The sequence below is a fragment of the Epinephelus fuscoguttatus genome, linkage group LG1 (genome assembly GCF_011397635.1).
Source record: "Epinephelus fuscoguttatus linkage group LG1, E.fuscoguttatus.final_Chr_v1".
NCBI classification, from domain to species: Eukaryota; Metazoa; Chordata; class Actinopteri; order Perciformes; family Serranidae; genus Epinephelus; species Epinephelus fuscoguttatus.
In genome coordinates this window covers 21,660,475-21,678,882 of record NC_064752.1, presented here as the reverse complement: position 1 = coordinate 21,678,882, position 18,408 = coordinate 21,660,475, and the positions used below count along the sequence as shown (strand labels likewise).

At 41.3% G+C, this 18,408-nt stretch overlaps 1 protein-coding gene across 1 annotated transcript in view; it reads right to left on the bottom strand.

Moving 5' to 3' along the window:
- The window catches only part of megf6b (multiple EGF-like-domains 6b), a 96,758-nt gene that overhangs the window by 70,239 nt on the left and 8,111 nt on the right, over positions 1-18,408 (bottom strand). The window contains exon 5 of the mRNA XM_049575635.1: positions 9,293-9,397. Coding sequence (XP_049431592.1) covers positions 9,293-9,397 — 105 coding nt within the window. The remainder of the gene's footprint in view (positions 1-9,292; positions 9,398-18,408) is intronic.

Below are 18,408 nucleotides of genomic sequence, written 5' to 3'. Positions count from 1 at the left end.
TTTCTGCCAAATTTAAAGAAATTCCCTCAAGGTGTTCCTGACATATCACGTTCACAAGAATGGGACGAACGGACAATCCAAAAACATAACATCTCTGGCCGCGGCTATCACCAGCGCAGAGGCATAGAAAGAGGGAACCACCATAACATTTTCACTGGCCTCCATGCTGCTTTCTACTGTTTACTAATCCTGTGTTCCAGCCCTTTTGTGATGTTGAACATGACACACCAGAAAAAAACATACTTCCCTACAGTCAAGGAAAAAGGAGTCTATCACCTATTTTCAGCAGTTTTTCCCATGTTTAAAAAACCTGCGTATATGCGCAACTTTTAGTAGAAAAAGGGTATAACAAACTTTATTTGATCTTGGTGGATGAATGTGAGTAACTCTACAAATGGTATGACTGATACAGTAACATTTGCACTGACTAAAAGCTTCAAAGACAACATGGCTGCGACTGAGAGAGCACGGCTGGGAGCCTGCTTTGAAGCAACATTACAGAATAAAGATAATGATGATAGCTATCAGCAGAGGGTCTGTCTTGAGTGATGTCTAGAACAAGCTGGTCCCCCTGGCATTGCAGTGACCCCAAACCCAGCCAAGAAATGAGCTTACAGCTCTGAAATCATTCGGAAAGAGCAAATAAATGAGACGCAATTACTGTAAGGGAGAAAGAGCTCTTTCAGGCAAAGATTTCATAGACCAACAAACAAAAGTCTCATAAACACATGTTAAACCTGTGGGAAAGGAAAAAATACAGTATTCTCCCATATCAGGTTACGTCTATTGGAAAATATGCTCCCTCTGCTATCAAGGATTTAACTTTGGTATCACTGACTCCTTACTCCTCCTCCTTACTGTATATTTGTTTCAAATAACTCTTAATAAAGCTGTTACACAATCCATCATTTTAATGCATTTAAGATAACGTTAATTTAACTTTCACCCCAGAACAGGACACAAGAGGCAGCTTTACAACACATTTCAAGATTCTTGTACTAAGATGGTAAAGTTTCATGTTACATAAAGCGCCTGGCTGTTCTTCGGTTCATCTGTCTGTCTATTTGTCTGTGGCTGAACCCAGATGTCAACTGGTATGAAGACATCTGTCCTGCCAGAGGTCTAAAAGCTTTGGAAGCTCTTGATCCAAGAGGATACCACTTGTCTACTGATGACAGGCTGGATACCGAGTACATCAGGCAACAAGTGACGAAATCCCACTGGATAAAGACAAGATGAAGAGTTTTAAAGGACCTCAGAGCAAAAACAGAGAGAATACCTCACACGCACAGGTGCATGGCTGTAAAAAAGGGTTGCCAGTTCTTTTATAAGTTCATTATATTTATTGGTAATTAAATTAAAACTTATAAATGTGAAGCTAAAGATGCATAAATATTTCTCTGGGACAGTGGCCTAGCAACAACCCCGCAACCAGTGTTATGCATTAATACACTCAAAGAGTGAGCTCATTCAACTCTGAAATTTTTGGTAAATGGTGAGCCGAACTCATCAGTTTGCAAGTTATTAACTGAACATGAGCGTTGTTCACTCGTTAACAACTTCAGGCACCAGAGGACTTACAGCACCCTGCTGCCACAACACAACAACAGCATGGCTAGCGCTAATGGCAATTCAGACAACGCAGCTACTGGTACAGCTGAAGCCAGCTCATGGATATTTGAAGGACTTTTGTGAACAATCAGTGAAGTACCAGTGGAAAAAACTCAAATTTATATGCAAATTGTTTCCCATCAGGTCTGAAAAAACAAGTGCAAACATCAAACAGCCATGGTTGCTATAAATTTGAAACAGCACATTGAGGTGAAGCACCCGACCAGTCTTAGGAAATATCAGCGGGTGCACGATGATCAAAAGAAATCAATAACAAAGGACAAAACCACAACTGAAAAGCCACTAAGTTCTTTCACCGAGATCAAATCCACTTCATTTTTGCCTTGTTTCACCCTTATTGCGCTCTCTACAATGTGTGCTCTTTAGAACTGAAATTACAACACATCTTTCAGCTATAGCAACTGTAACGAAGCCAGTGGTGGAGGCCGTGCCAGCTCGCTTAGTGGCATAAATCTTAGATTTTATGTTATTGAACTGCTGCATAATTTGTTTCAGGCAGGGTAAATTAAATTTCCATTGCATCTACAGTATACTGCACCTCTTTATTCACATTCTGCAAAATATGATGTATTGCTTAATTGGTAAAACATACAGGCACATTGGTTTTACTTGACTTTTTAAAGAAATCTCTGACTGTGATTCTATAGGAGTATACAGTGACTCATTTTGTTTGGAAAGTCGGCAGTGGTAGGTGGAGAAGGCTCTAAAAATTGCTCAGAGCAGCACGGAGAAAAATACAAAATACAGAAAATATCTCCTGTAAAACAACCGAAATTGTTGTATCATTGACAGAAAACGTGTTCATGCGGGACTCCTTCACTCAGAAGAAAAAGGGGAGTGAGAAAAAAGGGTTAAAGGGTGCTGAAATACTAAATAATTAATGCCATCAAATATTTCAACATGTCTTCGTTAAAAGCGCTGCAGTCAAAAAAGTAATTTACACAAGTACAATGACTTATCTTCAGAAGTCTCCATCAGTCATGTCAGATTATACTACTCTAAAATGATCTATCTTACCGTATGATAGTATCTTGGTTTGGAAAGTATGAAGCTGAGGCAGGTGACCCATTCAAACATATGGGATTTATTGTCTTTGCAAGTACAAGAAGAGCCTCTGGGCATCGGCCCTCACTTTAGCACCGAGTTAAGACACAAATACAAAACAGTAATTATTGCCTTACACTTCTCTAAGACACAATGCTACTAAAAATCAAAACACATGACAGCTTCAGACAACTATTGGCAGCAAGGCACTAATTAGCTCCTTTGAATGCTATAAACACACCATTTGCTGCACACAAATACAGACGGACCACATCAAAAGAACTCTGAGGGGCTATCACCACATGTGACTAGAGGAATGCTTACATCGCCATCTAAACAAGTTAAAAGATGAGTGAATCTTTGCGACTCCACACATTTGTCCTCAGCCACATCCTCTACTGTGGCTTCAGCTTTTACGTAAACATGACGGTAAAACAGGCGGTGACTGACAGTTGTGTGCAGCATGTGGACCACAGCAGTAACTGAATTATAACAGCAGCTTGTGTGAGTAGCGTGCTCTCGTCTACACAACACGGTTATTTATCAAGAATGTGACAGAGTTACAACAAAATGGTATTTGCCTGACCACCACAGTGTTCTTCGTAATGGCTGCACTATATATCAGAGCTGTCACTCTTTTAAAAGAGTCATTCATTAGAGATGATGTTATTGCTCCTTCTCCAATGAGCCACTTTGTACTCAGCCTGCAGCTCATTCCCTTCACCCTCAGGACTCTTGACACTGAAGTGACCTGTATTTGGCACATGCAGGACCTCAAAAAAAAAAAAGCGACAGCTGTCTGTCCATTCCTGCCTGTGTCCAACTCCCATAATCCCAAGTGCTGCCCTGCACCCTTCATCCAGCGGCCTATTCTATGCCAATCACAGGGCAATATAACTGCCAGACAGTTTACGGACTGATAGCCTCCAATAGAGGGAGGGTCAGGGCGTGGGGGTCTGCTGCAAAGGTCTCCACCAGCAAGGGCCCCTAGGTGCCTATTGATGACAGCTGTCATTCACAATGCATAACAATGCTGGCGGATCTTGAATGTGTGGAAAGGGGAAGGGTGGAGTTGATGTCTATACTGATATCAAACAGTGTGGCTCAGGAGCTGCCTGGAAGCAAAACTAAAAGGGATGGGAACTGATATAGTGATGGGATAAAAAGGCCCCAATCCATTTGTTATTTTTACCCCGACCCCTCATTTCCCTGTGCTCCTTTGCCACTAGGAGCAGATTTAGAAGGGGTGTTGGTTGAAATATTCCCCAAGACCCTGATACTCCATTGGTAGTCGTCCATGGTGTTTATGTGAACAGACACAACTATGGCACATGGTATTATCACAATGACATATGCCATTTATCTGATGGTGAAAGAAAAGCAGTGACGCATGCTATTTGGTAACAACTTTAACATCACGCTATCATCAATCAAACAAGTCATCAAATAAAAAATAAATTTCTTCTAGGGCTTTTCGGACCTAATTGTATTGCAGAGCGGCGACCGGATCTTTGCTCTCAAACCACAAAAAAATGTGATGGCACAACAGTCTCCTTCAGCACATTATTCTATGCTTTCTTTTGATTTTCACATTGGCTAGTCATCCTGTTTAATTTGTCTTCTGATTAAATCGGAACCGTTGAAACAAGTTGTAGGAAGCCTTTGCAAGTAATTGGTTGCTGGCGGACACTCTGTGCTGCAATAAAATGGTTAATCAGCAGTGCCGTGCACTGTAGAGCCGATGCGCTGCCGGTTCTGCCGGCCTGAATAGAATATAATGTCTATAGCCTTACTGTTGTGTACAGCCTTTATAGACTGAGCTGAGTAGTGATGCGCGGGTCAACCCGTAACCCATGGGGCCCGCAAATGGACCTGCGGGTCGGGCAGCAGTGATCGTCTGTTAAATCGGTCTGTAAATTATATATTGACATTATTGGCTATTACTGTCATGGCATCCGAAGGTACTGATGCGTTGAGCAGGTGACAGTCCGCGGTTGTTTTCAAAACACACTCCAAAAGAAACTTGTTGAAACTTTAAACAATAATTTATTGTACAAAACGGGGGAAACAAACGTTGACAAAAACAGTTCCATAATTCATATTAAATTCAAAAGATAACGAAATAGTGATAAAGTGGTAAAACTTGGCATTGATCCACAGCCTCAGACGGATGCGCTCAAGCCTGCCATGCGCACAAGCGCAGTTGGTATACTATATTTTCACATTTTTAACAATGCAATTTAAAAGTTTTGATTTTTGATGTAGGTTGATAACCTACATTTACCAACAACAAAAAGACTACATTTAGCACTAAAAAAAAATGTAAAAATAATAATAATAATAATGAATTTTTAAAAAAAAAGGAAATAAAAAAACAAATATCGAATACCAAATTTTAATAATGAATACCTACCCACAGAAACGAATATTCGAATATCCAAATATTTGGGTACAGCCCTAATTTCTTCATCAACAGGCCACTAGCGGTGCTCTGTAGGCTAACATTACTAACACATGCTCTGCAATGCCAGTCTGCACTGATATTAGAGAAGCGGTAACAAGTGCAGCAACTTAACTGCTGGACTTTAGTTAAATTTCGGGTGTCATATGCCATCAAAGTGAGGGGGCAACAAATGGGCGAAATATGTCAAACTGCAGGACAGTCATGGACAGATATATAAATATCAGTGTCACGTTAGCTAGCTAGCTAGTTGGCTATTGAGACATCAGCATGCCAGTAACAGTTAGCAATTTTTTTGTTACACTTGTTATACAGAAACAACCATAATACAGACACCTTGAATGGAGGACTGAATATCTTATGACAAATTTCCTGTTGCCCGTGTTAAGTAAACATCTCTTGATGTATTACTTTTTAGTCCCCTAACCTAACCCTAACCCTAGCCCTGACCCTGACCCTGACCCCCTATTCCAACAGCAATCAGGACACCCTACCCCCAGGCATAAATGCACAAAATGGACAGGTAGGGCTTTATGGTAGGGGCAAGGGGTGTATTGGGATTGAGCTAAAGATAGTTAAGTGAACTCTGAAGATTTAGAAAGCTAAGAACTGAATGAAGACAATGAAAAATAATAATGGATGAAAAGTATCTACTCACTTCAAGCTCCTTTGTCTAAATTGGCTTTACTAGTAAGGTTCTGGGGGGTAACGCCAGAAGCACATAGTGGTGTGTGTCTCATTGTAACTTTGTTTGAAACCTCAAATCTCAAGACAGTAGAGTTGTGCCAGAACCCCTACTGTAATTCTGAAGCTGGAAAAACAACTCAAGTGTCATTAAAAGATTTTATCGCTCAGTATTTATGTTTTATTTGATATTTTAAAATGAGAGGATGAATAAAAGCATTCAAATGTGGCAAAGGGATGTGCAAAACTGTTTGGTTTTTGACAGCTCTCTGTATTTTCTTAAGCCAAAAATGCTGAGGAGAGAGTTGTTTTTTTATTTGATTAGATTTAATTATTTATTTTCACACTGATAAAAATGGAGCTCCTTCCAAAAATGGGTCTGATGTGTAAATGATCTGGTATCTTAGTAATATCAGAAACAGGAACTCATCCTTTACACCTTGTCAGATCTTAGGAACACAGAAACTGAATAAGATGTTTTCTTCTTTTTCTTTGTCTCGTACTGCATGAGGCATTATTTTGACAGTTTCCAGATAAACTGAGCATCCAGACAAACAGCTTTGATATTTCCTTTTGTGCCTGCATTGTGTCAGTTAACAGACGCAAAATCACACGTGTCTGTCTGTCGCACTAAGACATCTTTCACCTACTGCTGATATTCGGGGGACTTTGAAAGACTTATTATTACCATTATAAAAGCACCAACTGCACTGAAAGAGAGTATTTATTCCAGTCAAGAGACCTCAGGATAATGTTTGTTATTTTTCTACAAAGAAGTTAGGGTTTACTAAATGCCTCAGGATTTTAGAGTTATAGTCTAAGTTTGAAGATTTAGGTTTAAGGGAGATTAAGGGACCTTAATCTCACTGTGTGCACTGGCCCTCACCCCGCCACTCTATATCATGATATATCGTTATGTGTTTAAAGTCTTTCTACGCATGACGTGATTTTGCCAAGTAGGAAATTGCTCAAAATTCCTTTGCGCTTCTTCAGAGCTAAACCATTTTACCAAATTGAAGGAAGTAAAATTTAACAAAATCCTCAGAAACACTGAACCAGCGTTGCCAGGTGTACGATAATTATCTTATTTGTACGATAATTTGGCCCTCTGTACGATGTACGATTAATAATCCCAAAAAAGGCCAAATGTACGATAATTTGACCATTTCATGAATGTGTGGTTGTAATCAGTATGCCAGAGTTTTATTTGTGAGGCCTGAAGGCATCTGCTCCCATGTGACATGTTTCCAGCCAATCACACTTTGCTTAGCGTGAGACACGGGTGATGTTTGTCTCTGAACAATGAGCACGATTGGCTGAATGGTCAGCTGTACCCGCCCCACGAGGCGCTAGGACCCGTCAGGAAGTTGAGCGAGAATGAGATTCAAAACAGAAGAAGAACAGGAAAAACAGAAGGAAAATGGAAAAAAGTAAACCAAAAAAGTAAACACTAGAGTGACTATATTTGCCTATAGCGCATCAGTAGGATTGTTATTTTGGTTATGACGGATGTACAATAATTTCCCTCAAAATACGTTAATTTTGAGTCTCTGGTACGATAATCCTATATTTCCCACCTGGCAACGCTGCACTGAACAAAAACCTTACAAGCTACTGCAGGGTTAGTGAGTTAGCTTGCTAACTAGGTAGGCTATGCTAACGAGTAAGCTTGCCAATAGGCTAAAATATTGTTTATTAAAATTAAGAGTAAGGATGATGTCATTTTGCAGTTGCAAACAACTGCAAAGGACACATTTTCCCTCCTTTTCATAGCCTATTCAAAACTATTTTTTGCAAGACTGCAGTGCTCGTGTTGATCCAGGACCATTACTGCCATGTTGACCCTGGACAATTTGTCTGTTGATCCAGAACCATCATCCTCATCTTTATCCTGGATAACTTCATTGCCATGTTGATCCTGAATAGAATTGCTGATGTTGATCCAGGACCATTACTGCTATGCTGATCGTGACATGAGCAAATTTTCTAGAATTAGTGTGTTGATTATGATGGCCCTGACCAAATCTATCCAGGATCAAGATGGAAAGAAGGAAGGAAAATATGTTAACTGTAGGAATTTGCAACTGAAAATTCTATTATTTGTTAGTGAACACTTTACTTGTTAGCATAGCCTACCTACTTAGCAAGCTCATTCCCTAACCCTGCTTTAGTTTACATGGTTTTTGATCAGTGTTACTGAGGATTTTGTTTAATTGTACTAGCTTAACTCTGAAGAAGCACAAAGGAATTTTGAAAGAAGCACAGGAACAGCACACTGATGATGTCAGCGGGCTGTGTTTGGTTGATTGCAGTGTTGGTCCAGGAACACAATGTGGGATGTTGATCCAGCAGCATGTCCTACTTTGCAAAATCACTTATCGCGTGTTTCTGTGTAAAATTTCCTGTAAATCTATATTGTAAATTTTGCTAATCAGCAAAGATTCAGCAAATGGCCTCAGACTTCTTAAAGACCTCCACAAAGGGCGACAAATGGTCTTAAGCAGCACCATAATGGGCATGTGTGTTCATGGACCCACTGTGCTTGTGATTAACTCTTTTATTCAAGCGTTAAGTAATCAGATGTATGCCAGGTCAGCTTAGCAACCACAGAGAGCTCTGATCATATAGAGGGGGCTGTCAGTGCTGCAGTTCCCATAGCTTGATCATAAGTCTCATAAAAGCCAACAAGGAGGTGACTATATAGCTAAAAGGTATCATGGAGCTACATCTGTTGAACCAGAGAAAATCACGTGTGGATGAAAAAGCTAAATGAATGTGGGAGATCCTGAATGCTGCCCAGAGAGCGTGAAGTCAGACCAGACCATGGTGACAAAAGGAGACTGATTTTCAGTTGTCACCGCAATTTGAACTTGAGTTATGCAACAGAGTCTGAAGTGTCTAGGAGGGCCTGATTTGAGGGAGAGATGGATGATTCTGGTAAAAAGTTGACACTCTGAGGAATTTCCTGTCGTGTGGTGTTATCAGAAGAACAACAGAGCCCTCCGCTGTTTTACTTCAACATCTCAAATTCAACAATGGAGTTGCTGATAAAATACTTGGGCTGGTGGTAAAGAAGCCAACTGCTGATGTGAGGAGATTCTCATTCACTTGTAAAGAAAGCCGATCACTCAAAGAGTTCAGAGGAGAGGCTTGGGAGCTGACTGAAATGGATCAGAACTGAATGCCCCAGCAAAGAGCCAGAAAGGTGTTTTTAATCAAATTGCAAGCTGCTATCAGTTTCAATCTGTCTGTGAAGAGTTTTTATGATTCCTGCTTTTACTCTAACAACATACTGCATCCACTAACAGTGATGGAAAATGGATGTGTACAAAAAGAGTAGCTTTGTGTAACTGTGCATTGTGTGACAGTTTCTAGATCATTACCCTAATGAAAATAAAAATGGAGCACAAACAAATATAAAAAGAAAGAGAGATTTTGACTATAAGACATAGTCGTGATGTTTCAACTCACCATATTGGCAGCTGGGTCCGTTGAACCCTGAAGGACAGTCACAAAGCTGGGTGGATCCCGCCCGACACTGACCCCCATTGAAGCACACGCCGTAGCTACACACCGCTGCACATGTACATGTGGATGGACAGAGTGGTAGAAAAAGACAGAAAAAATAGTAAGTGAAACAGAAACACCTGGCTGTTGTCAGTAAATGTCAACATCTTCAGTTTCAAACACTGACCTCTTTCTATCAAAGCCTTATCATCGGCCTGTTCACTCCTGACTAAAGAGGAACCTTGATTCTCCTCCATTCACACTAACCAATGTCAGAGGAATCCGCCACTTGGCTCTTTGAGCAGACGTGCAGGCTCAAGGCCAAGTCTAAGAAATTTCTAAACTACATTTTCACAGTATCACTGTTTTTTTAACATGAGTGGCAGCTACAGCTTGGATAACCTTTAACGGCCGGCTCCATTAGTTATTTATTTATTAGGTTTTTATATCATTCTGTAGTTTCCCAGTGATATTCCCTAAGTATTAAAATCCCAAAATCTAGATTTTGATCCAAGTAGGTATGTTTTAGCTGAAAATGCTATTTTCCTAAGGCCTTCTAAAATGTTTTTTCCATGTGACCTGACATAGGTGTCTGTACGATATTGTTGCTACATATAAACCCACATACTGCTGTGGACGCCAGAGGCCTGTACTACGAAGTAGGGTTTTGATCTAGCGAGGTAACTTCAGGGTTAACTCAGAGTATCGGCTCACAGCCTTTCAACACCCCAACCCCTGACCAATTAGATCACTCAAGAAAAAACTATCCATGGAAAAAAGTTCTGAGTCTCGGGTAAAAAAGAGTAGCGTATAGGTTGTTATAGGTCAGTAGAATCATTTCATTGTTCCAGGTCTATTTCCACTGGTTTTTAAACAGAGCTTCTAACAAAGAGATTGTTTACACACTAAACACATGATGTTAGCAGCATTTTAACTTCTGCAAAGTTTGTTCTAGTCCGCAGTGATAGTGTTGCTGTGTAGCTCATTACCTAGGCTACTTTCCCACCCTTTACTTCAGTAGCAGAAACAGTCTGGCATTACGTTTAAGTGCTTCATGTGACATATTCAGAGTAGTTTTATCATTATCCAACAGAAAAGCAAAAAATATTCTGTACTGATGTCATATAATTTAAGTCTCCACCGACTGATAGTTCTTTCAGTAATTTCTTTTATTTCTCAGTGTCGTTTACATTCCACCTCACTGACAATTTACTGCCTTGTAGTCCCAGACACTTTTGGTACCCCTTCATCTTATATGACATGAGGTAGCCTACTTCATTCATGTTCTGATGATGTCACTAGAAATCAACACCGCTGTCTCTTTAACATGAACGTGCTCATGGCTGGATAGCAAAACCAAGAGTTAACTGAACTAGTTGATAACCAGCTTTGTAGCACCCGTTATCCAGATGGCCAATATTAGGGTTAGTCAAGTCAGATAACGAAAAGATATCGTGAGTAAGTTAAACTGGCTTCATAGTACAGGCCTCAGGTTAGTTTGGTTCCGGAAGTCACACAATAATAAACTCCTTGTGCTGTGAGGTTAAATTACTGTGTCTGTCGATGAAGTCTGGTGGATTTGAAAGGAGCATGTGTAATGGATTCAGTATCCCGTCACAAAAGGCTGTCTAAAGGCAAGATAATGCAGTAAAATAATTTTTATATAGCATACACTTAAACCTTTTTTAGGAGGCTAAAATACATTTTGCTGCTGCTCCTGTCCACATCCACCAGACTCCTTTCACAGAGACAGTAATTACCTACTAATTACCACTAGCTCTGATTGGTTTTTGTTATTGTGTGACATTCGCAACTGAACTATCGTGGCGTCCACAACAAGTGGCAACAGCAGGGTCAGCACTGTAACCTACAGTTACATAAGGTCAGTCAGTGGTACAGTGGGAGTTTCTGTTTGGAAAAACATGTACAAGAACACAGACTGACCCGCCCTTTAAGGGAAAGTGGCCTCTTTTCCCGCCTGCTTTGAGAATGTTACCTAAGAATGACCTTGATTGATTAACTGAGCTTTGATCATTGTCGCAAACAGTCATCATACAGATGTGCATGAGTGAGTCATGGGACAAAATCTGAGAGCCACAGGGCAAGCGTGGCTCATCCATCTCTTGTAGCTGGCGGCCCCGTGTCCATAAATCCCTGCGAGTCAAACTACTCACGCTCGTTAAGACGTGAAATTCAAAGAATCCGGGACGTATAAACGAGGTAGCTCTGAACATGTGTATCCACCTTGGAGGTGCACCATCACACTCCCCACGCCAGCACAACACTCACATTAATCATGACAGTCCTTCACCTAAAAATGTGTGTGTGTGAGTGCGTGTACAGTACATGTGTGCTGCAGACTCCCTGGCTGTGTGCTTATCTGATGTGTGTTGAGGCTAATATCCCTGTGAAGTAAGACACAGCTGTTTAAGCCAGGCCTGTTGTTTGCACTCCTCTGAGCTGAGTACAGTGATGACAGGCCCACAGGATTGATGTCTATCATTGCTCTTCCAGACTGGCAACATGTGGACACTGGGAGTGAAAAAACACGGTCCAGCTAATCACTAGAGGAATTTAAATGCCAATCGTTCCCTCAGATGATTGTGAAGAACCCCTCCGGATGCCAGTTTAACTGTGCGTCTTCTGCCAGATATGCATTTTTCTTCCCATCTAATCCAACCAGAAGTGGCATGACCAATCATCACACCAGGCGCTGCCGGTCTGATGCCAATTATTGACCATATATGGTCATAGCGAGGGTATCAATGGGCTCAGAGCAGCTCAATCAAACACAGCGTGAACTTTATCTAATCCCCAATGATTTTTTTTCTTTCCTTTATCCCTTGAACCCTTCAGTGCGTCTGTATTGCACTGAACTTGTATGGAAACAACATGGGCACAACAAAGAAGACATATTTTCTACGCAACATCATATCAACCTTACATAACCTACTTACATACAGGTGGGATGCTAAATCGATGCATTGAGAGGAATATTTTATCTTAATGTGACTTATATATGATGACTGCTGCATTTACGGGAAGTTTTGTGTGGAGGGCAGCCCACACTGTTGAACATCCATCTACTACAAAGGAGTTTCACAGAGAAACTACTGCCATATTTTCCCCAGAGTATCTAAACTTGAAAGGTTTGCAGAGCTTGATATATTTACGTGTATCAGCAGAAACAATTTAGATAATTGAGTTGATAATGATCATTTAAGTAAGCTACGGTACATGGAAAAAATGCCAAAATCTGCTGGTTGAAGTTTCTAATATGTTAAGATTTGCCACTTATGCTGGTCAGACTAAAAGAAAAAAATCAAATTGACGACACTTGCTGCGTTCCAAATTGCACACTTTTTCCTTTTACTTTCAGTATGAACAACAGCTACTCTTACCAAGTATGTGCTGTTACATGGAATATGTGTAGTCATAACATTGCACCTTGAACTTTGACCCTCTTGCTCATATATCCGTTGCAGTGCAGCGTGAGCTGTCATCTGTCTGCAGCTCAGTTGATGTGATCTATTTTACACACTATGCACTGGGACATACAAAGCATTTTCTGGAATACTAAATAGTAAGGTAGTGTACGTGTTGAAACACACTAATCATCTTGAGTTTTGGGAAACTGTGGCAGCTGCTGAATAAAGCAGTTTCACATTAAAAATAAATGGTTCTCCAATGCTGTTCGACTCATTGTGAAGAGGCTGCTAGCCCAGCTCCTGCTAATGTCTGATCACCTTTTTCTCTGATAACTTAAGATCTAGATGTTCAGGAGTTTTTTATTGGGAGACGAATTATTTGCAGTGGTCTCTTTCTCTCCAAAACAAATGGGCTTGGGTATTTAAATTGCTAAAAACACTGAATAAAGCAGCTAAATGGTAAAAATCTATGTATTTGTGGTGCTGTTCGACATTGCGTGTCATTTGGTCAGCTAGTGTCTCTGATAACTTAAGATCCAGACGTCAGATGACTAAAATCCTTCATCTGGTTAAAACATATAGTTAAAAATGACCAAGATCTAAAAAGTTTATGATAAAAATGCGGCTTAAAACTATAGAAAAGTCCATTTATGACAGCTTCTGGCAGATAACCACAAACCTGATGCATGCACAAAGGGGATATGACACCACTGACAGGCAGCAGCTACCACATGACATGGACCACGCCCTGGATTAAAACTACAGATTTCTCTGGGTTTGAACATTGTTGTAATGTTTTGAGATAATGTAAGTACATAACTCCACAAAATAAATAACGTTGCTCTTGTCCTTTTCAGACTTTTTAATGTGGAAAAGTTACATATCTTTAAAAAGAGGTACAATTAAAGGGGACAACTGATCAGCAGAGGAAACGAAAAGATGCCTCAGGCTGTGAAAATATATGCTCAATTAAGTTATCTACAGTCTGGCTTCAACTGCATCATGAGCAGTGGGGAATAGCATAACATTTCTAGACAAAAGAGGAGGACATGAAGAAGTGATTTCTAATAATCATAGATGAGCCCGAGTAATTTTATCCAGTAGATTCACAGGACTCCTTGGAGACCAGCACTCAGCCTAAACATCCGCCTGTCATCTGGCTCCATCCTCAGACACCTGCTCAACAGTTGGACCATCCGGGGGAGTCTACAACAAATAACCCCTGCACACACACTATACTGTATACACACTCAATCTAAAACAGGCATCAAGACCATCTCCCTCTCTTGTTGTCTTAAAAACAAAACACACCAAAAAACATCAGAGGTTTATTAAACTGATGCATATTGTCAAATACACCCATGTTCTTGTGCTCAGTACTGAGCAGACCAAAATCTTGCCCTATCTGTGGAGCTGCTGAAATCCAACTCCAACAGGAAAACCATCTCACTGCTGCTAATCTGCCTGTGATGACTTCCAGTTCCTCAAGACTGTGTGGCTGCAGAAGCTATTATGCACTGTAGTGGTTCAACATACAGCTACATAACAATCCCCACTTCTGTGATTATCTAATGTGAGGGGATTTTGGTGTGGTGACAGCTACAGATGACAGACAAGAAGAAAAAAGCATGACTCAGTGGTCAGGTTTGATTGCAAAAAGATCCAAATTCTTTGGGACAATTATATTACAGCCAGCTGTGAGAGATCAAATTAATGAGACATTTCTAAATTGTGGTAAAAAGCTTTAAATGAACTTAATTACCAGCAACAAAGTAAAAGGTCAGATGTCTCTCAGAGTCACTTCAGGGCAGCGTGGCTAAGCGACAACAAGGGGAATGTACATTCCCCCTTCTGAGATGTGAGACACAGGATTGTTGGCAGCTAACCAGGGCATTTTTGGGCCGCCCCCATCCTGAGCCCCTTACGCTGCTTAATCTTCCCTGAAATAATTTCTTAATGTGGCATGCAGCGTGGCATAAAACTCATTCTCATCTGTCGCTGTGAATGCCTCCACTCCATTACAAAGACACCTCCTCTGAGAGGATTAGCAGCTCCCACAAAAAGAGGAGACAGAAAGAGCAGGGGGCAGCGACTCGCGCCGAGAAACTGAAAAACCAACAAGCAGGTGTCACCCTTACAGCTTCTGAGGGGGATGACCACATCAGCACAGAGGAAGCCCAGTGTTTGTTTAGGCTCCGTCAATCTGTTTAACCCCCAGAGTGCGACCAAGAGGGAGACCGTATTTAGGGCAATTCACAGACACAAAGGCCGGCGCTCAGGGCTCTGTTTGGTGCCATAATTGGTACGCGTGGAGCTGAGCACTGTATTTTGAGGCAACAAATCATGCGTTGCTATGCAGAGGAATTTGTCATTTCAAAGAGGGCCAACTATGTGAGATGATCTCTGACAGGTTTCTTTGAAAGACGTTAAATACCATTTGAACTAGAAACTGGGTCTGTTTGACAAAGCAGCAGCAAAAATGCTTTGCAAAAACTGTCTGTGTGCAGGACTCTGCAATTAGAATATCTGGGTCAATTGCTGCACCCAAGGTCATATTGTAGGTCCAAATCAAGTAGGAACCTCCAGGCTATAATGAAGCCAATGCTTCAGTGCAAAAAACTGCAGTTCATCTAATGGCCACTTGAGGCTGGCTACAAAACAGAGTCAAACCCATGTCAGAATGCCCGACTTTACGGGGGACATAAATTATTCACAGCCTGGTACAAAACAGTTTGGGTGTCTATATTTTATTTTATTTATTAGAGTTATGCATATGTAAGGGTGGAAAGTGGGGCCACTCGAGTGACAGGCTGTCTTCAAGGTGTTGCAGCAGATTGCAATAGCTTCAATGCCTAACTCGTGGCTTCAAAACAGGAGTCGACAAACCAATGGGTGACATCATGGTAGCTACATCCATTATTTTAAGATGGTCCAAATTACAGAGATTCCTGTGACAGAAATATATTTTCATCCCTATTTCCTAATATATGGATGAGAATATTGACATTTAGTCACATCACAAAGAATAAACACTATTAAAAACATCTGTCACATGCTCAGCATTTGGCCCTCGCATCCTGCATTTCCTCTCTTTTCCTCACTCTAATGCAACAGAGATGTGGATAAAACATGATAATGGCAGGCACGCCACTCAATCCAAATAGGAAACACATAATACTAATTTAAAAAACAAGCAGCTTGTTCATGCTTTGTGCACAGCGGCATTCACCATCCAGTAATACACCCACATCTTTAACTGGACAGCAATGTGATTACTTAAAAGTCCATGCCCACTTATACTTTAACATATACAGTTCTTCATTCGATACCCGCAAAGTGAATGAAGTGGCGTGTAGTATAGCCACTTTAAAACATTTTGTGGCATCTCAGCACACTGAACTGCCAATTCTGTCAACACACTGTGCTCAACTTATCCACACCAAAACTGCACTGATTGAATCTGCTTCTGCAGGAGTGTGAGCTCTGCGCCGAGGAAAGTTGGTGAGAGTCCACACACACACACACACACACACACACACACACACACACACACACACACACACACACAGTGACAGGGCTAAATGTTAGCATCTCACAGCTTACATTACCTAATGGTTGTTAATCTGTCTAAGTGAGCCGCTTCCGTGTCAGTGTGAGTTTGCTGGGACTGCTGAACGGCTTGGTGTTGGATGTTGGCCGCTGCTACTGTGTTAGCTTGTGCCAACCAGACAGACATTGGACTGACAGGCTGCCTGAGATGGCAGCAACAGAAAGTTTGCTGATCTGGGAGTCAGGGTCGTCCGGGATAAGACCCCTGGCGCAAAAAAGGACCAAATGCAGATATCATTTGACTGGAGATGTTTCAATAATACTTGGCACTGAGGTATTTCTGTCAATACCTTAAAAGGTATCGAATAACGATACCCAGCCCTACAGAGGATGAGGGCACAGTGAAGACTTGAATACAAGCTATTTTCATAAAGCCCTCATTCTCTGCTGCAAAATGTCCGGGAGGGAAAACACTTAGTTTGTCTAAAAATACGCTTACTATGTATGCATGATTGTTAAAAAAATAAATAAATAAAAATACATAATACAGACAGTGAATCGTATAAAAATTGTACAGTAAAATGTACAGTTAATCAGTTGTTGTTTACTGTCAATGTATTGAATATAATTTGAAATATCCATTGACGTCACTTAGGCTTTGTCAGTTTACTCAATGATGGATGAGGGGTCCTTTAAGGCTAAAGTTTGGGAACCACTGGATTACGCCACTGTTTTGGTGTATAAAGCACCACGTTATTTCTCAGCTGGCTGATTTCTGCCTGTTTCTCTGTATGAGTCTGTGACTATTTGTGTTCAGCTATGCACGCTGACATGGTTCCTGCACACACACACACACACACATACACACACACACGCACGCACACACGCACGCACGCACGCACACACACACACACACACACACACACACACACACACACACACACACACACACAGACCACCCATGGATAGACAGAGGACCATTTCCTCTTCTCTGGTGACTGGGCCTATTTCACATCTAGCTACCTTCGCCAGCCTGCTCCCACCACAAAAGGGGGCCAGTTCCTATTCAGCAGTTAACGAGGACAACAAACTGGAGGAGCCATTGTCCCTGCTCCTCAGCCCCTGTCACAAAACCTATTGTTGCCGTCAATCAACATAACTGCTCGTTTCCATTCCCGTCTAACCCTGTCCGTCCTCGCCCCGCCCGTGGCTACTTGCTGAGGTAAAAGGTTGAAGTCACTGATTGAGTGGCACTCCAAACATTTAAGTGGAGGAAGTCGCCATCACAAAGTCAAGTGTTCTTCACCTTCAGGAGAACAAGTTAGTCATCGAGCCAATTGGATTCTTTACAAAACACACAAAAGTCACCTCGGCTGCACTTGGGGGTTTTCCAAAAATGCATTCTGCCTCCACAAGTCACCTTGCTGACCTTTTGTAGACAAGAAGTCAGTGGATGTAAAAACGTTGAATAGATGTGGCTCCAAGATCTTAAACAGAACAGAAAATGAATCAGCAACTATTTTAATAACTGATTGAACATTTAAAAGTTCTGTATGTAACTTTTTACCAGTCTTAATCTTTTTTTAATTACCAACAGATCAACAGGTTGTAATGTCATTTAAGAACTGAGACTTTGCCCGACCTTCCCAGTTGACTCTAGCAGCCTGCGGACTGATTTCTATGAAAGGGACATGGGCCGAATTTTCTAGGACGATCCAAAGGATGTGCATTATGTGTGTTCCTGAGTGCCTTGACTCTCTTCAGTTCCCTGTTTTTCGCTACAGGACTAACAGTGTGCAACAGTAGTTAACGTTAGATTTTCCACCAGATCAGCACACTTTGTTGCTGTCTCTGGCCACCAGCCCGCTGTAAACCCCAAGGCTGGGGTTTGCGCTGGCTGAACTTGAGCTGCTGCAGCTGCTAAGGTCTGAGCTGCCGTCTGTTTGTGTACCAGGGAAGTAGGAAACGTCAGGTACTTAATCCAGTCTCCAGGGCTGATCTGGCTGGTAAACTGGCTATCTTACCATCTGCGAAATACTTTATCAGCTAACATTTTAAAATAACTAAGGTCAGATCAATGCAGCGTAGCTCAATTGGGCCTAC